This window comes from Cyphomyrmex costatus, unplaced genomic scaffold (genome assembly GCF_001594065.2).
Source record: "Cyphomyrmex costatus isolate MS0001 unplaced genomic scaffold, Ccosl1.0 scaffold300, whole genome shotgun sequence".
Lineage (NCBI taxonomy): Eukaryota > Metazoa > Arthropoda > Insecta > Hymenoptera > Formicidae > Cyphomyrmex > Cyphomyrmex costatus.
Window position 1 is genome coordinate 284,212 of NW_017277126.1, and position 18,595 is coordinate 302,806.

At 29.3% G+C, this 18,595-nt stretch overlaps 3 protein-coding genes across 5 annotated transcripts; 2 read left to right on the forward strand and 1 right to left on the reverse strand.

Moving 5' to 3' along the window:
• The first annotated feature begins 3,832 nt into the window (after positions 1-3,832).
• LOC108775557 (late embryogenesis abundant protein, group 3-like) lies at positions 3,833-18,595 on the forward strand. 3 transcript variants are annotated; one of them, XM_018541965.1, is made up of 3 exons: positions 3,833-3,901; positions 17,082-17,379; positions 17,542-18,595. In XM_018541965.1, exons 2-3 carry the CDS (start codon positions 17,115-17,117, stop codon positions 18,189-18,191), a joined length of 915 nt encoding a protein of 304 aa, XP_018397467.1. In that variant the 5' UTR covers positions 3,833-3,901; positions 17,082-17,114; the 3' UTR covers positions 18,192-18,595. The 3 variants fall into 3 exon arrangements, with proteins under 3 accessions (XP_018397467.1, XP_018397466.1, XP_018397465.1); XM_018541964.1 differs by lacking the exon at positions 3,833-3,901 and adding an exon at positions 4,955-4,970; XM_018541963.1 differs by lacking the exon at positions 3,833-3,901 and adding an exon at positions 14,098-14,278.
• LOC108775558 (uncharacterized) lies at positions 5,407-7,533 on the forward strand. Its single transcript, XM_018541966.1, has 4 exons — positions 5,407-5,437; positions 5,548-5,959; positions 6,914-7,034; positions 7,149-7,533. The coding sequence occupies exons 2-4, from the start codon at positions 5,669-5,671 to the stop codon at positions 7,505-7,507; spliced, it is 771 nt and encodes a 256-aa protein (XP_018397468.1). The 5' UTR covers positions 5,407-5,437; positions 5,548-5,668; the 3' UTR covers positions 7,508-7,533.
• On the reverse strand, positions 10,938-12,987 carry LOC108775559 (chromosome partition protein Smc). Its single transcript, XM_018541967.1, has 5 exons — positions 12,960-12,987; positions 12,812-12,870; positions 12,087-12,257; positions 11,563-11,766; positions 10,938-11,402 (listed from the first exon to the last, which is right to left on the reverse strand). The coding sequence occupies exons 1-5, from the start codon at positions 12,985-12,987 to the stop codon at positions 11,094-11,096; spliced, it is 771 nt and encodes a 256-aa protein (XP_018397469.1). The 3' UTR covers positions 10,938-11,093.

Below are 18,595 nucleotides of genomic sequence, written 5' to 3' on the forward strand. Positions count from 1 at the left end.
TATATATATATTATAATAAAAATTTTGTAAAAAATAGAACTTTCAAATTTGAACACGATGCCTTACATTTTCCGAAAAGATGTCTTGCTTTTAACGAGAAGAATCATAATACTTTACTCCTCTTTTTTAAACGTTTTTTTAATGTATGTATAAGGTAGTTTAGAGTTTTAATAAAATAAAAAATAAATTTTTAAAACGCGTTTCAGTTGGAAGTAATTTATTAGCTTCTATAAAAATAATTGCTTTAATTTATAAATATAATAATAATAACAATAATGTTCTATACGTGTAGATTAGGCGGTGTTATTATAAGTTTTTATAAAAATATAATTACCTTATTCTACATATTATTACAAAAAAATTAAATATTATATAACAATCTCTCTCTCTCTCTCTCTCTCTCTGAACTTGTATATAAATTTACTAATTTAATAAAGAGATTAAGCGTGACAGTGTCGAATTGATATTTTGTATTAAATAAAGACAGTTTAAGTATGATACAAACACTTTTATAATAGCAATTCAAGACTTCCATATGCTCGGAAATTCTCTATCTTCCTGAATTCTTTTTATATAGTTTATGTAAAAAATATGACTTATTTACTAATATATTATAGAGATAATTTCTTTTTTGTTATCATCATATATAAAAATGTAATTTTATAAAAAACAAAAAGACATTGATATATCGATATTTAGTTATTTTGTATAAAAATTGCAAATAAAGCAACAGCATTATTGCGACAATGAAGAAGTAGATGTTCAGAGTTTCTTTATCAACGCGATATACTGTAGATATTGCAAATGAGACTTTTCGGTTGACATTTTATGCACAACAAAGAGTCCCTCTTGATCGCAGCATGCCGACATATATCATTAAATGATAATTTTACTTCGATCCTTATACAAAATTCTCGCAATTCTACGGATCACCCAAGATTCTTCTCTTCACTTTCGCCTCACAACGAATTCTTTTTGCCGCGTCGTTTCGTAGCGTCAGCGAGAACAAACATATCACCACAAAAGTCAAAACACACGACGAGTTTGCTATCTTTATATCAAACGTTTAATTGGATACTGTACCGTCGAGAATGCGCTAACACGAGTACATTATTCTATAAATTTTATAGAATATATCTGCGTAAGCTTATTCCGCGTCGTTTGACATCAAATTACCATATGTACAAACGTCACTATCACCGAATTGAAAATGCCAAAGCGTGTTATATACGTGATACAGATACAATGGTGTGTGCTAAACAATACTTTTGTATACACATAATTTCATTTAAGTTATATAGTAAATTTAAATTGGACTTTGTTTAAATAAAATTTTGATTTTACAGTAAGTAAAAAATATATTGAAAAATGTAATATATAAGCAAAATATTAAAGTAAATGTAATTTAAACGAAAAATGTCAAAAATATCAAGAACTTTAAGTGTAAAATCGAATTAAAATTTTTGAAATTCTATTAGCAATATTAACATATTGAATATTAAAAGATTTTATAGAATATATATATCAATTCCAAGTTAGATTAAAATTCTAAACTAGAAGAAACGATAACAGTTATGGAACGATTAAATTCCTGTAGTTATAAGAATTTATCAACTACGAAAAATTTACAAAAAAATCATTTGTTTTCAAAAGTTGGAGTTAATTTGAACCTCCAGATAATATAGAAAATACCTGATACCTTTTATGTTAGATTAAACTGTGTTTATCAATTCTTTTGTGACACACATTTCGCATGCACCCTTGTTTTATTGTTAAAAAGATTCTCTTTGCCTTTTGTTTCTTTGTCTTGTCTTAAAAATATTAAGAGGCTAATCGAGAAGAAGAAAGAAATGAGATGGAAAACGCAAATATATAAATCTCCGTAACAGCTTTATAGGACGGAGCCTATTCTCGCATTAAATCGCGCGAATAATAATTTGCTCCCGGACAAAATTTACGGCACAAACGTATGTGTTGGTGATTTTTAATGGCACAGAGACACGTGTGTGAATTTTCTGTGACTCTCCTTATTTCGAACCAAAGCCGCAAAGCGGAAAAAAGATGGATGTGATAAAATACAACATAAATTTCTTGGTCTCAGCATCACGGTTTTTCGCATACTTTTTCCATTGTTTCACTTGGTCTCGCTTTGTTTATTCTTTCAATCTTTCACTGAGTTGACCGTTTCTTTCTCATTTTAATAGCATGTATTATATGGGTGCGTCTGCGGCCATGTCTGCGATTATGTCTACCAACAGAACTCGGAGCGAAATACTTCTCTCCGCATCCAAGTTTTATTAATTCTTGGAAGTGACTAGATCATTTGAGACCTGATAGATTGACGTAATTTTCAAAGATTATTTGTATATTCCTTTCACATCGTAAAAAAGCTACGTGTATAAATTCGAATTTATAAACTGCGGCTTTTTATTGCTATTTTATGAACTACATGTATTTATAGGCGAAGTAATTAAGTCTGATTACCTAATAAATTCTATTAAATAGAATAAGGATAAAAAATGATTCAATTTTTGGAGAAACACATCTGTCGAGAGTTAAAAGCGATCATTGAGAACATGAGTCTCCATCTCTTTACACATCTAACATCTAAACTATAAGTTAAGTAATATAATATTAGAAATTTTTTCTTGTTCGTTTTATCGATCATCCTTGACATCTGACGTAAAAGCTAGATTCGCACAATGAACGGGCTGCGGCCATTTCGGAATCAACATGTTTGAGGTATTCTAGTGATATAAATAAAATAATGGTTTTGTATTAGATGAGTGCAAACATTTGTGGTCGATTTATTATTTAAAGTTCGAACAGTTATAACTTAGTTAAAAACGAACAAAATCTAAATTTAAGAAAAATTTTAAAGCTTAAAATCTTCAGTTTCGAAAGGTTACTTATATGTTTTTTTTAGTTTCTGTGAATTTGGTCATTTTTATATATAGAAAACTACAAGCTGGGCACACATAATGGGAAATTTTCTTCTCGCTTTATGGATTTATTAAATATTATTTAAAAAGTTATTAAAAAAATTTTGCCACAAATTTTTACTTTCTAATGTAAAAACTTAAATTCTTTTTATAAAATTATTTTAAAGGTATTTCTAAGATTTTTTGTTACTAAGTTATTACGGATCAAATAAAGGAACATGATTTTTATTGCTCTTAACTCTGTCAAAAATTGTTTCAATTAAAGAAAAAAACAGATTCTTAAAACTAAAAAACTTTGCTCGATCGAATAGTATAATATAATAATTGTCAATTTGAGTAAAATATTGTGTTTTTAACTTACCTAAGAAAAATTTTTTAAATTAGATATGAACTTTTACATTCATCCATTGTACATTTTTCACGAACAAAATAGTATAATAATTTATAAAATATTTATTTATTTTACAGTTAATATATCGGGGCATTATTTATTATAGATATCCATCTTCGCACTTGATCATATCCAGTATATGGTTTTATAAATTCTATATGATTTTACATTGTATATCAGGGAGAATAGGAGAAAATCGCAAGAAAACTTGAGGTCTGTAGAGAAGAGAGAAAAGGTAAACATATTGGTTGATGATATGTAATTTATTGAAGAGCCGATCTATCGCGCATATAAAGCCAAATTCGATTAGTTAGCCTGTTGGAAAACGTTAGTATAGCATGCATGGCACGACTTCATCGCGTCTTGTTTAGTCGATGTTCAAAATGACGACATCACTGTTCTATTCTTGGTAGCGTGGACGCAGCGATATCTTTAGAGCGACCATCGGTACAGTCCGTTTCCGAGCTTTCCTTCCTTCGCGGCGAAAACGTGCCAGTTGACGAGAGAAGGCAAGATGATTTATTTCGACTAAATCAGACCACACTGCTAGCCTTCCACATTTCCGAGGGTATATGGCGTTCTTATAATTTCATTCTGCCATGTTATTACCATAGTTAATTCGAAATATCGATAAACGCTTTCCGAAACACATTGAAACATCTTTATGGCACGGCTATGTACATGATAGAAATGCGATTCAAATTTAAAATTTCAGAAATATCGATTTAAAAAAATCACTGATTTATCAATTTACGCTCTTATATTTTTATTTATTTGCAATCTTGGATAAGATTTCAGTTGGTATCAACGGGGAATTTTACGCACAATTTTCATTGTCGAATAAGCTAATTAAGAATTTAGTTTGGAAAGAAATTTTGTTTGATTTACTAAAGAACTAAACAAGTTACAAAAACTCATAAAATTTGTATAATAATAATTCTGTACACAAAGGAGGTATAGATTTAATAGATATCTTAGAAAAACTCCATAAAAACGACTCCATACTTTAATGAGAATTAAATTATAATCAAATTGGATAAAATTGTAATGTACGGTAGTTTTTTTTTTATATTGTTCAAAAATGTAAATGAATTTCGATTTGTGAAAATAAAAACAGCTTTTAATATACAGCTATTCAAAGTCTGCAAATTAAAATTCATTATTTTAAGTTATTTTAACATTGTTTTTGCAAGAAAAGCATGCAATATTATAAAAATATTATCAAATTTATACTAACTTATATACATATTTCATACACACACACACACACACACACACACACACACACATACACACACACACAATCACATATAATTATTACAGTGTTTTTGCAAACTTGGCACAAATCAGCTCAAACGTAGCACAACACAGCACAATAAAGAAAGATACAATATTTGGAAAATGCGGATCTAATAAATACTTAAATTTAATGTTATTGAACTACTATTTGCGGCACAAAGAAGGAAAATACGTAGCGCAATACGACGATTAAGAAAAATTCAAAAAGTGCGAATCAGTGCCGAGCAGTAATTATTTGTGTGATTTATATATGTGAAAGTGAGTGAACATAAATATGGTGATGTCCAGCGCTGTTTTCAAACCCGGAGGAGAAGTCAACAATCTACTTATAGAAATCTGTGGGTATAATATAAGGCACATATTATGGAATTATTTGGAATTGATTGTGATGGGAATTATTTGCTTTGGCTCATTGCCCCTTTATTAATATTTATAATTATTTAATTATTCTTTAGATTTTTATTGCATTTTCTAGAAAAAATAAATATAACTTAAAATAATTTTGATCAAAATTTACTCAGAATAATTCCACATTACGTGCCCTGAAGATTGTATATTTCCATAAATTAGAAACGAAAAAATTTGAAGAACGTTTTATCGGCAAATCGATTATATATATGTCAATCTATATCGAGGTTAAATCATCAAAAATTTTATTTAAAAGTATATGAAAATTTAAAGTAAAAACATGTAATCGTAAAACACAAATTATGCATACAAATATAGAAACACATGATGAAAATTATAATATTACAATAAATTATCGCTTTAAAATGTTGTTAACATTTTAAATTCAAATTGGCAGGTAAATGGAGATTAAAAATTGTTTATATATGCATATATATATCAATATTTAATTAATATTGTATAATTAATATAGATAATAATTAATATCATGTTTGTGAACGTTGATAGTATTAGAAAGATCAGCAGAAGTACATGATAACAATGGCTTAAAATCTTCAAAACATCTTCGTAAAGCTTTCATCATTTAGGAACTTTCATAGTTCAGGAATTTCCATCCAAAAATTAAATCATGAATAAAATAAATCAGTACACTTCGACTTATCAAAGAGACTATACCTGGCCCTACGTGTCGTCCATATGTCGTATTCAACCTCCAATTAAACCAATTATCGTTAAAGATTGCATTTGTTCTGATTCACGACGAGAACGAAAAGAATTATGGAATGGAGATCTTGAGAAATATTCTGAGTGGAGTCGAATGGGTCCTATGGGACGACTCCTGGAGCCAAAGATTCACACTAAAATTGCACGGGTTCCCAAGGCAGATGTAACGCGATTAGATCAGCTAACGAGTATTTGCGTGAGAACAAAAATATTTGAACCTTAACTAACTTGTTTAACATAATTAATTTTTTATGATACTAGAGTAAAAGATTTATTTTACGAATGTACGTAGTTCATATATCATTCACGTTCTTGGCTTTAATTTATATATATAGTCCGGATTATCCCAACATTTGCCGATTGAATTAGCTTTACACAAATAATACTGTAGAATTAATTGTAGATTGTAAAGATACAAGATTGTATCTTTACAATTTTATACATAAGCAGCGTTCTGTTTAGATAATTTAAAATTATCTAAGTAGAGATAAAATAAATTATACATAAATATATTTCAAGTAAGTAAGATAAAGATGATTTTATTTTAAATTTATCTAGATAAAAGATGAAATTATAATTTGTTTTATCTAGATATAGTTTTAAAATAATATCGTTTTTATTTAAGCAAAATAATTTATGATACATATTGAAACAAATTCATTTACATACTTAAAAAAATGTATTCATTTAAAATATAAATCTATTTCTATCTATGCATGGAACAATATATATAGCTATTAATTAAAATATAAATCTATATTTCTTCAATCGGCGCCGTTCTTTAGACAGGCGCATGTCAGTGAGCCGCGCGCTTGATAGTATATGTGAGCATACAGTGACATGCGCCTGTTTAAAGGACAGCTTCGATTGCATTAGTTATATTTGATAATTGCTGCTTCATTGAGCATTGTAGAAAAAAAATTGCTCAAGACATTTCGATTCAACTTTTGATCAAGAATAACGATTTATGAGCCTTTTTTATGTTACTCTCTATATAATTTCTACTTGTATATATATTATGACAAATTTGTTTTGAAAAATTAGTATAATATTGATATACGAAGAAGCTTAATTTAAATGTCAATAATATAATAAATTAAAATTAATGTGATACATACAATGGATTAAATTCTAAATTTAATTTTTGAAGCTTAAAGAAGGATATCCTGGTTTGTACGAGGCGTTAGAGAAATCATTTCCAAAAGTACCGATTACGCGGATGGATATTGATCTTATGAAAACGACGTATCAAAAAGATTACAGTGATCCCGGTGAGTATGATAAAAATATTGCGGAATAAACCGTAAGTGTGACGTATTATACGTGTTCATCATTTGTTTTTGTATTATTAATGATGTTGCTTGAAGAAATTTTAATTTTCTTAGCAGCTGCACGTATGACACAAGAAGACATGGCGTTGGCAGCCCTCAATGATCAACGCCTACAATGTATGCCAACAAAAATAATCATAAAAACTGATTGCCCGGCGTATTGTCAACTTTCTTCCTCAATATATAATGGAAATGCGAACGTTTGGAAACGCGATCGTAAACAGAAAAACGGATTGAAACGCGAAAAGAAATGTGAAATTGTCGAGAGAAGACAAATGTCACTGCCATCCTGGAGATCAGAGTATCAAGATAGTATCAATAAAATCGGTCACGCTATTATGAGAGCTAAATTACATCAGGCAAAGAAGAAAGTTTTACCAATTCATTATCAATATTGTAATACATTCAGCTAAACGTATTAAAAAACCTAACAGTCAAATTATATATATATGAAAGTCAATTTTTTTATAATATAGGAAATTAAAGCTTATAAATGTGTATGAGAATAATAATCCATATCTTTATCGCTTTTTAAACGAATAAAATATTTTGGAAGATTTTTTTATATTTAAAAAAGAAAAAGAAGAGTAGATGGACAGTAAAAGATAATTTAACTTCACTACAGATTGCACTAGTTCAAGAAATGTATATACACTGAAGTATCTTTTATTCTCGACATGACATCAGCGATATACACTGTTTCTTATTCCAATGCAACTGATTTTAATTTACTGAGTATTATCCTTGTTAAACAAGAAAAAGAATATCATAATATCATACCTTTTGGATACGTTTCGAAACTCGACTGTCAATTCCGAGTATTTTTTATCTTTGTTCATTCAGTGAACAACAAGGATAACATAATATTTGAATTGACAGAGTTGAGTTTTGGAACGCATCCCCCTGGGGAGTACTTTGAAAGCAATCTGAATGCTCCCCAGGGGATCAATTGTGTATTTTGAAATGAGGTGAAAATTACAAAAGTGAGTAAATTCATTAGGTATTGATTAATGAAATTATAAGTATTCTACAACTAATATAATGAAATAAGTATTCTAGTTAAAATTTTCTTTTTTATAATTTTTTCATTTCATTTTGAGATACACAATCAACATTCAGACTTGATGAGTGTAAACCATAATATAGACATAAATTAAGCCTGGTGTTGCTTGCACTTTTTTCACTCAACATCTTTGCATTCTCCTTTTCTCTATGCTCAAGTATATATCTATCTTATTAAAAATTTTTGGGGATTTCAAGCAAACAGACCTAGAGTTAATGTAATTTATAGAAGTAAATAGTTCTAGTTGCAATATATTCTCCTAAAAAAACAAAAAAGACTTAAGGGCGACTGTTACCAACGCCGATTAACTTAATCGTCGATTAAGTTAATCGGCGTTGGTAACAGTCGCCCTAAATATAAGAAAAAAATGCGATTTTCAAATTTTATTTGTATTTGTAAAAAAAATATTACTCAATACAGTTGATTAGCTGTCTGATCACGAATTTTAGACTAACTAGCGTGGATAATGTAGAGATTGACCTTAAGAATTAATTATACACATAATATAGAGATGGTGCCACATGGAGAATGTAATAATATGTATAAACCTAAATAATGTATTATATTGTATAATAACAAGATAAAATATCTCACATATAATACATGCTTAATTCTGGTTAGTGCATTAAACACTGTAAAGAATACACTACCAAAAAAATCCACAAATATACAGGATGCGTTATCTACAACGAAATATTAAAATATATAAAAAATTGAACCTAGTAGGCAAAATAAATGTTTCAAACAAAAGTTGGAGACAAATAATGATGGAATTAATTTTCAAAAAAATTTTTTCAAGTTTGCATAAAAGTTATCTTTATTTTTTTTAATAGAATATATAATTTTTTTACATATAAAATAATTTCTCTAATTTCTATATAAAAGTATTGAGGTACGGATTTAAATACACACATTAATAATTAACAAAATAATTTTATTTTACAAAATAAATTTAATATTTCGTATCAGTATGTGTGCTAAAATAAGGTATAAAATCTAGTAAATTATTCATTTTTCTTGTATTTTAAAACTTCTGTATGCAGAATAATTAGAGAATGCTTAATGATCCAACATGTTAAATGTAAATATACTATTAATTTTAAAATCTATTATCATTCTTTAAGATAAGAAAATGAATTTTTGTAAAACGTTCAAATAACTAGTTTATTATTTTTGGAAGGTTTCCAAATTTTCCTGAATAAATAAGTTTCTTTTTATAATAAATATATTTTTAAAATGATAAATGCATAGGTTTAAAGGTGTCCGATCTAAAATTGATCACACACATTTTTAGACTCCTTCTTTTTACATAAATATTATAATATATTATGTCTTACAACATATTGTAGTATATATGTATAATATGGCATATATGATGTTGTAAAAAAGTATATGTAAAACTCGACATGTACTATATAATAAAAAATTTTTAATGGTAATTTAATGGAATATTAGCAGTATCAAATTTGTCGTAATAATTAATAACAATTTGCAATTAAATTCCACAAGATATCATATAATGAAAATGTTTAAAAAATTTTTCGCTTTCATTCTTGACATGATCTTAAAAAGTTTACTGCATCGTATGTAATTATCTACGTATAATCTTCTTGGATAATAAAAATACAGAATCAACAAGCCATCGATGGAGCGTTATGAAAGGGCTAAATATAAATCAAGGATTTACAAGCCAAGGATTCGAAGAGAAAGTCTTTTTGCCACACGTGAGAAAATTTATAATTTAAGATAATATTAGTTATTATCGATTAAAGTACGGACATTGATTCAAATACATTTTCTTTCCTGTATATTTTGTTTTCAAATTAGATAATAGGTATACGTAATTCTATTGCGTTTGTATCACTCCAAAGGTGCGGACGGGATTACATATTTGTGGCGCTCTAGAAAGGCAAGTGATAATCGAAGCGTAACACACTAGCTTCAGTTCATGAACTATGTTATGATTTCAATGTAAATGTCAGCGCGTATAGATACAATATTACATAATTGTGTACAAAAAATTATAGCGTATAAACATTTTCCTATTAGATGATTATACATATATTAGCATTATTTGACAGGTTACTTTTCATTGAGATGTTTTTCAATGTGATTCAGATAGACTTAGCTTTCTATTGCAATATTAATGATTTTATTATCTTTGTTTTCGATATTCCTAACATTATCATAAGTAAACATACGTTTCCTGAAATTTGAATTATTTATAAATTCGCAAGATGAGTTATCATATTTTTTTATCTAAATATATTTGATCTTCCTCGTAAGAGATTTTTTAAAATTATATGTAAAATCTGGAAATAATTAAAATTGTCATATTTAATTTTGTTACGTCATATAAATCGTAAATAAACTTATTACGCTTACATGGAATTGCTAAAATTTACATATTATAAAATACATTGTATACCTTTTCAAAATATATTTATCAAGAAAATTAAATAAAAAACAAAGGATTAATCAAAGTAATCAAATCTTATATTATATTATATTATATTATATTATATTCGTAATATCATATATATATTTGTTGACATATAATTATTATTATTTTATTTTCAAAAGACACAAAGAATTTTTTGTTCTTTATTCAGTTAACGACTACATTACACAATTTTTACTTGAAATCTCGCTAGCAACTAATATAAAGTTAACATGATATCTTTTTGTTAACAATTAGTGTACTAATTTTCTAGCAAACTATAGAAAACTAGCAGCTAATAGAATATAATTCTATACATTATAGTTGTTTAACTGCTGTATACTTTGCTAAAAAAATGTTTAAATATAATTTATGTTATTTGAGCTGCCAGTCTTTTAACTTTCTAATTCGTTAGAAAATAAATACTTTAGCTATTATTAAAAAATCATGTAATTATGTAAATTTTGCTTAAGTCTGGATATGTGATGCATGTATCTCAAGAAGATGCTTCTGCTCTCAAACGTGTCGCACGCATTTTTCTGAGATGTGCTAATTTTCGTTTGTTCCTAGCGGCGTTCGCCTTCGCCTCGTTCGCAGCAGCATTGGCTTTGGCTGCTGCGCGATTCGTGTTTACAAGATCTTGCCGGGCGCTTTGCAATTGATTTGATAGCTCGTTCACTCGCCTCTTGGCCGCTTCCAGCAACTCTTCTTTTTCATGCAACGATCTCTGTGCCCCGTTTGCAACTGCCTGCGCATTTGCCGCATTCGATTTGGCTGTATGCACTGCGTTCACTAATGTCTTCAGCTGCATTTTCAAAAAATTGTTAGCATCAAGTTACGCAGAATCAATATTTTATATAAATGTCATTGTTCATACTAATGTTATCTATTATTATTTGCATTTATAATTTGTATTGTGATTTATATACCTCTGTATATAATCTTGATTTTTACCTATCATATACCTGATCTTGTGATTGCCGCGCCGCTTGCACTGCGACATTGACGTTAACCTGCGCTTGTTGCAAGGAAGATGTTTCTTCTTGAACCACCGATCTTGCTTCCTTCACTTCCTCTCGCAGCTGCTCGACCATCGCTTCCTTGCCCGATAAGGCCGCCTCGGCGGCTTTCGCAGCTTGAACCGCCTTCTCTGCCAGTTGAGCCTTTACCTATTACGTATACACGTGGCGTATTTCCTTAACAAAATACCGATCTTAACACACTTGCACGAATATAATTAACAGTACAGATTGCTCGCGTGCCGCTAATTCTACAACAATTTTACGCGCAAGGTTTTATCAGATAATATTTATACTGGTGTAGATCTGACAGAAATAAAGAAAAAAATTAGAAGTGCTTTTCTCTTAATTTGTTAGTTATCTCATACATAAAAAAATATTAAACGAGCAAAATGAAATATTTCAAAGTCACCTCGAAATGTTGTTCAATGTTTAAACAAAACATGTTTTTGAATGTCATAATTGTGTACCTGACGAGCTGCTTGCTGACCAGCGATATTCTGTGCTTCGGACGCAGCTTTTGCTTCCTGCGCTGCTTTCTGTGCAATGTTGCTTGTTTTTTCAACAGCTTTCTTCTGTAAAGTATTTGACAAAACACCGTGACAATTAGCACCTTCAGTATGACGCATATTTCTTTGATTCTGTAATTGTTTAAGAAAACAATACTATTACTTAATCAACATGTCTTCTGTCACTGCTTTAAGCATAAATGCATTTTTATTGTGATTCTTCTATTCAAGTGTTGCATATTAATTGTTCTGATATTGTTATTATAATTATATTAGGTATTAAAAATTAAACAAAAAAAATCCTTTTAAATTTGATAAAGTTTCTTTATTAATAATTCAAGAATCAATACACATTAATAAATTAATTATAAAACAAGCCATTACATATGCATTTCACTCAACGTGAAACACATGCAAACACGAATGTAAAATTGACAGAAATTAATACGAATATCTACGCATTTTTATTACAATTAAAAAAATTCAAGAATAAAATTTTCATAAATGAATTTAACTTTAATGGTTACAGATACGTGTTGCTTTTTAAATAGGAAACCAAAGTTTTAAGATTAATTATCAATTGTACACATTACCCTAATGTCAAATATTATAAGCAACAGTAATACTACTGATAACTTGAAAATTTAACTTCTTAAAATCTGCTAGCAAAATATATTAAAACTCACTGTATTAACTGGGATTTTATGAATCCGTCCACAATCGGATATTCCAAATATCAGTATGACTAAAGAACACATTTTGGTTAGAATAGAAAAATGTCAATTACCTTTTAATACAAAATTATCAATAATTAATCATATCATCTGCACTTACTGATGTAAAGAACATGGAAAGTATTCATTATGATAAATGAATGCACGTCGCACCCATTAAAAAATCATAATAAATCATATAAATTCGCACCGTGTTTTGATTTTATGACAGAAACGGATGAATGGTTTTAGTGCTTTTTTTTATAATTTGATGATATATAGTTACGTGAAGTTACGTATTATTCTGCGATTTTTTAAGGCATGTTCCGCTTGCAGCGCATCTAAATATCAATTATCTTTGTTTAATATTTAAGATAAGAATAAACTGATGCTTGAGCATGAAATTCGAGAGAATGTGCCTTTAAAAATAAAAAAATCCTTTTTGTATGTATATATACACATTGTATGTGTATGTACATACCATACGCGCGCATACACATATGTACAGACAAAATATGTTAAAAAATAATTCAGTACAATTATAAAGTGTCTCGAAAATCATATGTATTTTCTGTAAAATACGATCACGTACTTGACCGATATTTTTAGAAGTGCAACAACTAAGTGAAAATTCGCCTGAATTGTACTCTTTTTACATTACACTTTTATGTAATCGACACTTCCTTAATTCTAGAGAGACGACAAATTGCACAGATAGAACCGATTTATAATCATGCAATATATAATCTGTTCAATGTGTACATTAGATTATTTATATACATTAGATTAATTTTTATACAAAATTATAAGAAAAAAGATCCAAATTTCAAAAGTTTTTCGAAAAAAACTCACACAATGCATTTTTCTTGATATAGTAGAATTGCGTGTATTATGTACCGTAAGAGGGTAGACAAATAAAATAAAAAAATAATCAATTAATTTTTTTTGTTAATGCATAATATTTTACTCTATTTTTGGTAAAATAAATCTTAATAAAATTGCTCATTTCTATTTATGTTTACTTAATAAAATTATTAATAATATCAAACTCTCTTGGTTTTTTAAATCGTAATTATAATAATTTAAACATATAATGTAATATTTGCTATGATAATTGGAAAAAATGAATTAATTAGAAATTTAAAATTTATCTCACGGATATATCATCGAAGAAAAACTACATACAGAGAGAGAGAGAGAAAGAGAGAGAGAGGGGGGAGGGAGAGGAAAGATAAACGGAAAATGAAAAATAATAGGCGGAACAGAATATTATAGCAGGGAGCTATTTTGAACGTCTGCAATCCCTTCCGTGGCTATAGATTGGCTAGATCAGACAGGACTATAAGAGCTCCGATGAAGGAGTAACTGGTATCAGTTCTCGACTCTTTCTTTAGGCAAGGACAGCTCCTATTCTCTAAGCGCTTGACTAACACGACTGAAGTAAGTATAGAAATTCCTTACTACTAATTTCAAGAAATCTCTCTCCTGTCCCTGTGATTACTTTAAAAATAATATAAAAATCAAAACAAATATTGATGCAAAAATAATTTTTAAAAATAGAAAATGTTTTTTTTCTAAAATTAAAATATTCAACGTAAATAGACAATTAAAAACTTAAATGTACAATTGTTAATAAAATGTAGTAAATAAACTTCTTGTTTTTTAATTTAAATTTTTTATTTGAATTTTTAAACACAGTATTATTCGATAAAATATGCAGTTTTAAATTTTTTTGATATATATAATAAATAATGTTTAGTTTTTATAATATAAAAGTTTATTTTAAATTACTTATATTTTATAATTAATAAATTTTATGAAACTTACTAAAATAATAAATATCTATGTCTAATGCGAATAATTATAATTTTGATGCAATATTTATAATTAACGTATATGGTACATTCGGTGCGTTTACACATAAATATATTTATCTATAATATCTACGTGAAAATTGTTTTTTCTTATATCTACCATGCCGCTACACCATAAATCATAATCTGTTTCTAATTTGATTTGAAAAGTGTATACAGGATTTGAACACGTCTCTTTAAATTTTGATGAATATATTTTCGTGACATTATTGGTACATTTTTGTTTCATTTATTTTGCATATATAGGCAAAATTGTGTTTTATTCGACAGATTATGAGTGAAACATAAATTTTTACAAATTTCATATATATATTACTTTATATATACATATGACACTATATATTCAGACATCTTACACATATTTCTATATTATATATTTAGATATATATTTTGTCACTTAATATCAAATTTAAACCAAGTAGATAAATGTAGAACATTGTTAATAATTATTTCTTCTCCTCTCTCTCTCTCTTTCTTACTAACCACACAACTTTTATATGTGCTCGCATGTGTGTGTTTTCTGAATAAGAGGAAAAAAGAAACAGGGAAATAATTCATAAAAAAGAGTTACAAGGTTCTTTTTTTTTAACTTTACGTTTTAATTTTACGTGCTAGATCTATGTTATCAAAATGCATCGATTTTTAATTTATGCAAAATGTGTCGTCATCAAAATATCCCCGTAACATAGAAATATATACTTTACTACAAGGACGGAAGGATAAAAAATGTCAGCATTGACATAGATACACGCAAACACGTATATGTTTATAATTTCTAGAGAGAGAGAGAGAGAGAGAGAGATGATCTATCATCTCAAAGTTTGATTAATCAAACTTTATATAAAAATATAATTTATTTGTATATACCCATAAATATCATATTTCAGATATTGTAATATCTTTAAATTTATATTGTGATAAACATAAGAATTTAATATATTAATTTGATGTTATAAAATTCACTGTCTATATACATAATCTATATACGTGTGTGTTTGTGTTTTTAAACTTTATATAATTACAATAAATATTTAAATTCTTATCATGGTTATAAACAGCTTCAATTATAACTATGTGCCCTGTGGTTATTATATTTGCATTGATAGACTTGGATCTTGTATGAGATAAGTGGTACAAGTGACGTACACGAGCGCTTTTCAGAGCGAGACGAAACCGGGTGTACAATTTTAAGCGATTGTGATGCATAGTTGCGACACTTGGAAAGGTGGTATATGCGTCACGGGCGCGTGTGTCACAGTACAATATACGAATTCGAGTCCTGTTCAAAGTTGTTGCTCGTTCAACTATTATACAACAAATCGCAAATGCGATTTCTATATCTAACTTAGACTAATCAACAGATTTCAACCAATATTTGCTTTTTGACATAAAAAGAAATTAAAATAAAAAAATTAACTTTCTTACATTGTCGATTGATAACTATTATATAATTACATAGCCGTGGATAAATCTAAACTTTAAATTCTAAAGTCTTAGATTGTTAAAAGGACTATCACCAAGTAAAAGTTATAATTTAAATTAATTTAATACACTTGTATACTACAAATATTTTAAAAGTATTTCTAAAAAGGCACATTTACGAAGTGAATTGTTGGCATAGCGATCGCTTTTGCGGTTTTTACGCATCGCTTTCTCCGATCACTCGATCTATTCAGCATTTTGCGGCACGTTCAATTGTTATATAACACTGAATAAGAGAATACCGTATCATTGTCACGAATGGTCCTCTTTTTTTTCATGTCTAAATCGATTCGAAGCAATCAATCAAGCTTATCGTGCAATCATGCACGTCGTTGACAAAACTCAGAAGAAATTTTTATTTTTAAAAAGCAAGTATTACGAAGAAAAACCAATTACGAAACCAGACTAACATAAACAGTATCTGAAAGCGCCGCCGCGCTTTTGTGATTTCTAAAGATTTTGATATAATTATATTTTCTCAAGAGAGAGAGAGAGAAAAAAATCTCTTTTAAAGAAATAATTTTATCTCTTATTAAATAAAAAAAAATATATAAAGTTCTCTCAAAATTAAATACTAATAAAAAATTTGTTTAAAAAGGTTATAAAAGTGCCTATTTTTGTTCCTGGAATGGCAAGTAAAAACGTATGTTTTTTTTTTAGTTCTGAAAATAGTCTTAAAAAAGTTTTGGTTTACTAACTTAATGTTAATTATTAAATTAGTTTATTAAATTAGTATTATTAGAAGTGTAATTTAGTTTTAAGGGTTTCGCAAGAGATGAAAATATTTTGATTAAGGTTCATTATTTTGTTTAAATTAATCAGTTTAAAAAAAAGATTTCTGAAAAAGATTGAAAAAAAGAAAGATTTAATTTTTTGTTTGTTTACAGATATTAATCACGATAAAAATTTAACGTTTCAACATGAAGATTCTATTGGTATTTTTGGCTTACCTGACTCTTGTGTACTGCGGCAAAACTAAAAAGCAGATTCTTGATCATGAAATAGTCGACGGTTATGAATTTGAGTACACAGGTGCAACCGGACCAGAGTTAGGCTTGATTGAATCAAATTCTCATTATGTCGAAGCTGCGCCCGTCATAGCAGTTGCTGCGAGTGGTCATCGTTCGAGTCATCTTGTGCGACCTGGTTACAGCGTGGGTGGTCCTTTGGCCAGTATAGCTAAAGGTTAGATATGGCTTTTGTGTCAATTGACCAATTACTCTTCGTTTTATCTCGTTATGATAAAAACTATAATAAATATATAAAAAAAAGAGGGACTAGAAACAAGTATAAGAAAAGGAAGTTTTTAAATTTTAATTACTTATATATTATGTGTCTTAATTGCAGGAGCTGCTGATCAGGCTAAGACACAATTGAATCAACAACCATCGGCTGCTGGACAGGCAGCGTATGTAGCGAAGAACACTTTGGCTCAAGCGGCGGCACAATCCGCGGCAACAGCGGCCGCAGCTTTAGCCGGCAAACAAATTATTGTGATGGGTCTGGAACAACAGTCAAGGGATGCGTACGTTGCAGTGGACGGTGAAAAGCAACAATTGCAACAAGCTCAACGGGCAGCCGCGGCAGCAAAAAATTCAGCGCAACAGGCGATGCATCAAGTGCAGGTGATCACCACGGCGTTGAACGCGGCTCAGGCGACTGCCGAACATGCTCAACAAGCTGCAGCTGAGGCTGCAGCCGAATTGGCGGCGCAAACGACGATGGTGGGCCAGGCTAAGGCACGTGCTGAAACGATTGCCGAACAACTCGCGGCAGCACGTTTGGATTTCGAGACGACGCAGGCAGCAGCGCAAAAAGCCGCCAACGCTGCTCAAGCTGCACAAAGCAATGCCGCGGCCGCGGCCGCGCATGCAGCTCATACTGCAGCTGCGACTGTAGCAGCAAATCACCAAGCCTCTTTGCACGACGACGAGCCGCTCGGTTTGGTGAACTCCCTACCCTTAGATGCCTACGATTATAAGGGTTATCATCTTTGAAAAAAAGAGAGATAGAGAGATAGAAAGAAGAAAAAGAAGAAAAGAGGGGGAGAGAGAGAGAGAGAGAGAGAGAGACTCGATCATGACTCACAAACCACGCTCATGTTTCCTCTTTTCGCAAGTATACTTGCTCGGCAACATGGAGCGCAACACGGCGCTCTGGCCATCTTTTTTTCTATTCTATGAGACTCGACAACCATACGTCACTATGTTTATGTGCCAAATTGCACAATAAAATATTGTTGCCATTCTGATCACTCTCTTTGTATGTATTTTCATTTTCTTACTTTCTCCAAAAAAATATCTAATTCTATTCTTCGGTCGCTTTGACTTTCTGATGATTATAATCATATAATTTATATAATTAATAATTATCTATCAAATTCAAAGCTTTTTTATATAAT

Coding starts and splice junctions, on each gene's coding strand:
- LOC108775559 (XM_018541967.1), bottom strand. CDS start 12,987: ATGAATACTTTCCATGTTCTTTACATCA. Junction 12,258..12,811: donor ATAAAATCCCAGTTAATACA/GTGAGTTTTAAT, acceptor AAACAATTACAG/AATCAAAGAAATATGCGTCA. Junction 11,767..12,086: donor GTCAGCAAGCAGCTCGTCAG/GTACACAATTAT, acceptor TATACGTAATAG/GTAAAGGCTCAACTGGCAGA.
- LOC108775558 (XM_018541966.1), top strand. CDS start 5,669: ATGAATAAAATAAATCAGTACACTTCGACTTATCAAAGAGACTATACC. Junction 5,960..6,913: donor ATCAGCTAACGAGTATTTGC/GTGAGAACAAAA, acceptor TAATTTTTGAAG/CTTAAAGAAGGATATCCTGG. Junction 7,035..7,148: donor AAAAGATTACAGTGATCCCG/GTGAGTATGATA, acceptor TAATTTTCTTAG/CAGCTGCACGTATGACACAA.
- LOC108775557 (XM_018541965.1), top strand. CDS start 17,115: ATGAAGATTCTATTGGTATTTTTGGCTTACCTGACTCTTGTGTACTGC. Junction 17,380..17,541: donor TTTGGCCAGTATAGCTAAAG/GTTAGATATGGC, acceptor TCTTAATTGCAG/GAGCTGCTGATCAGGCTAAG.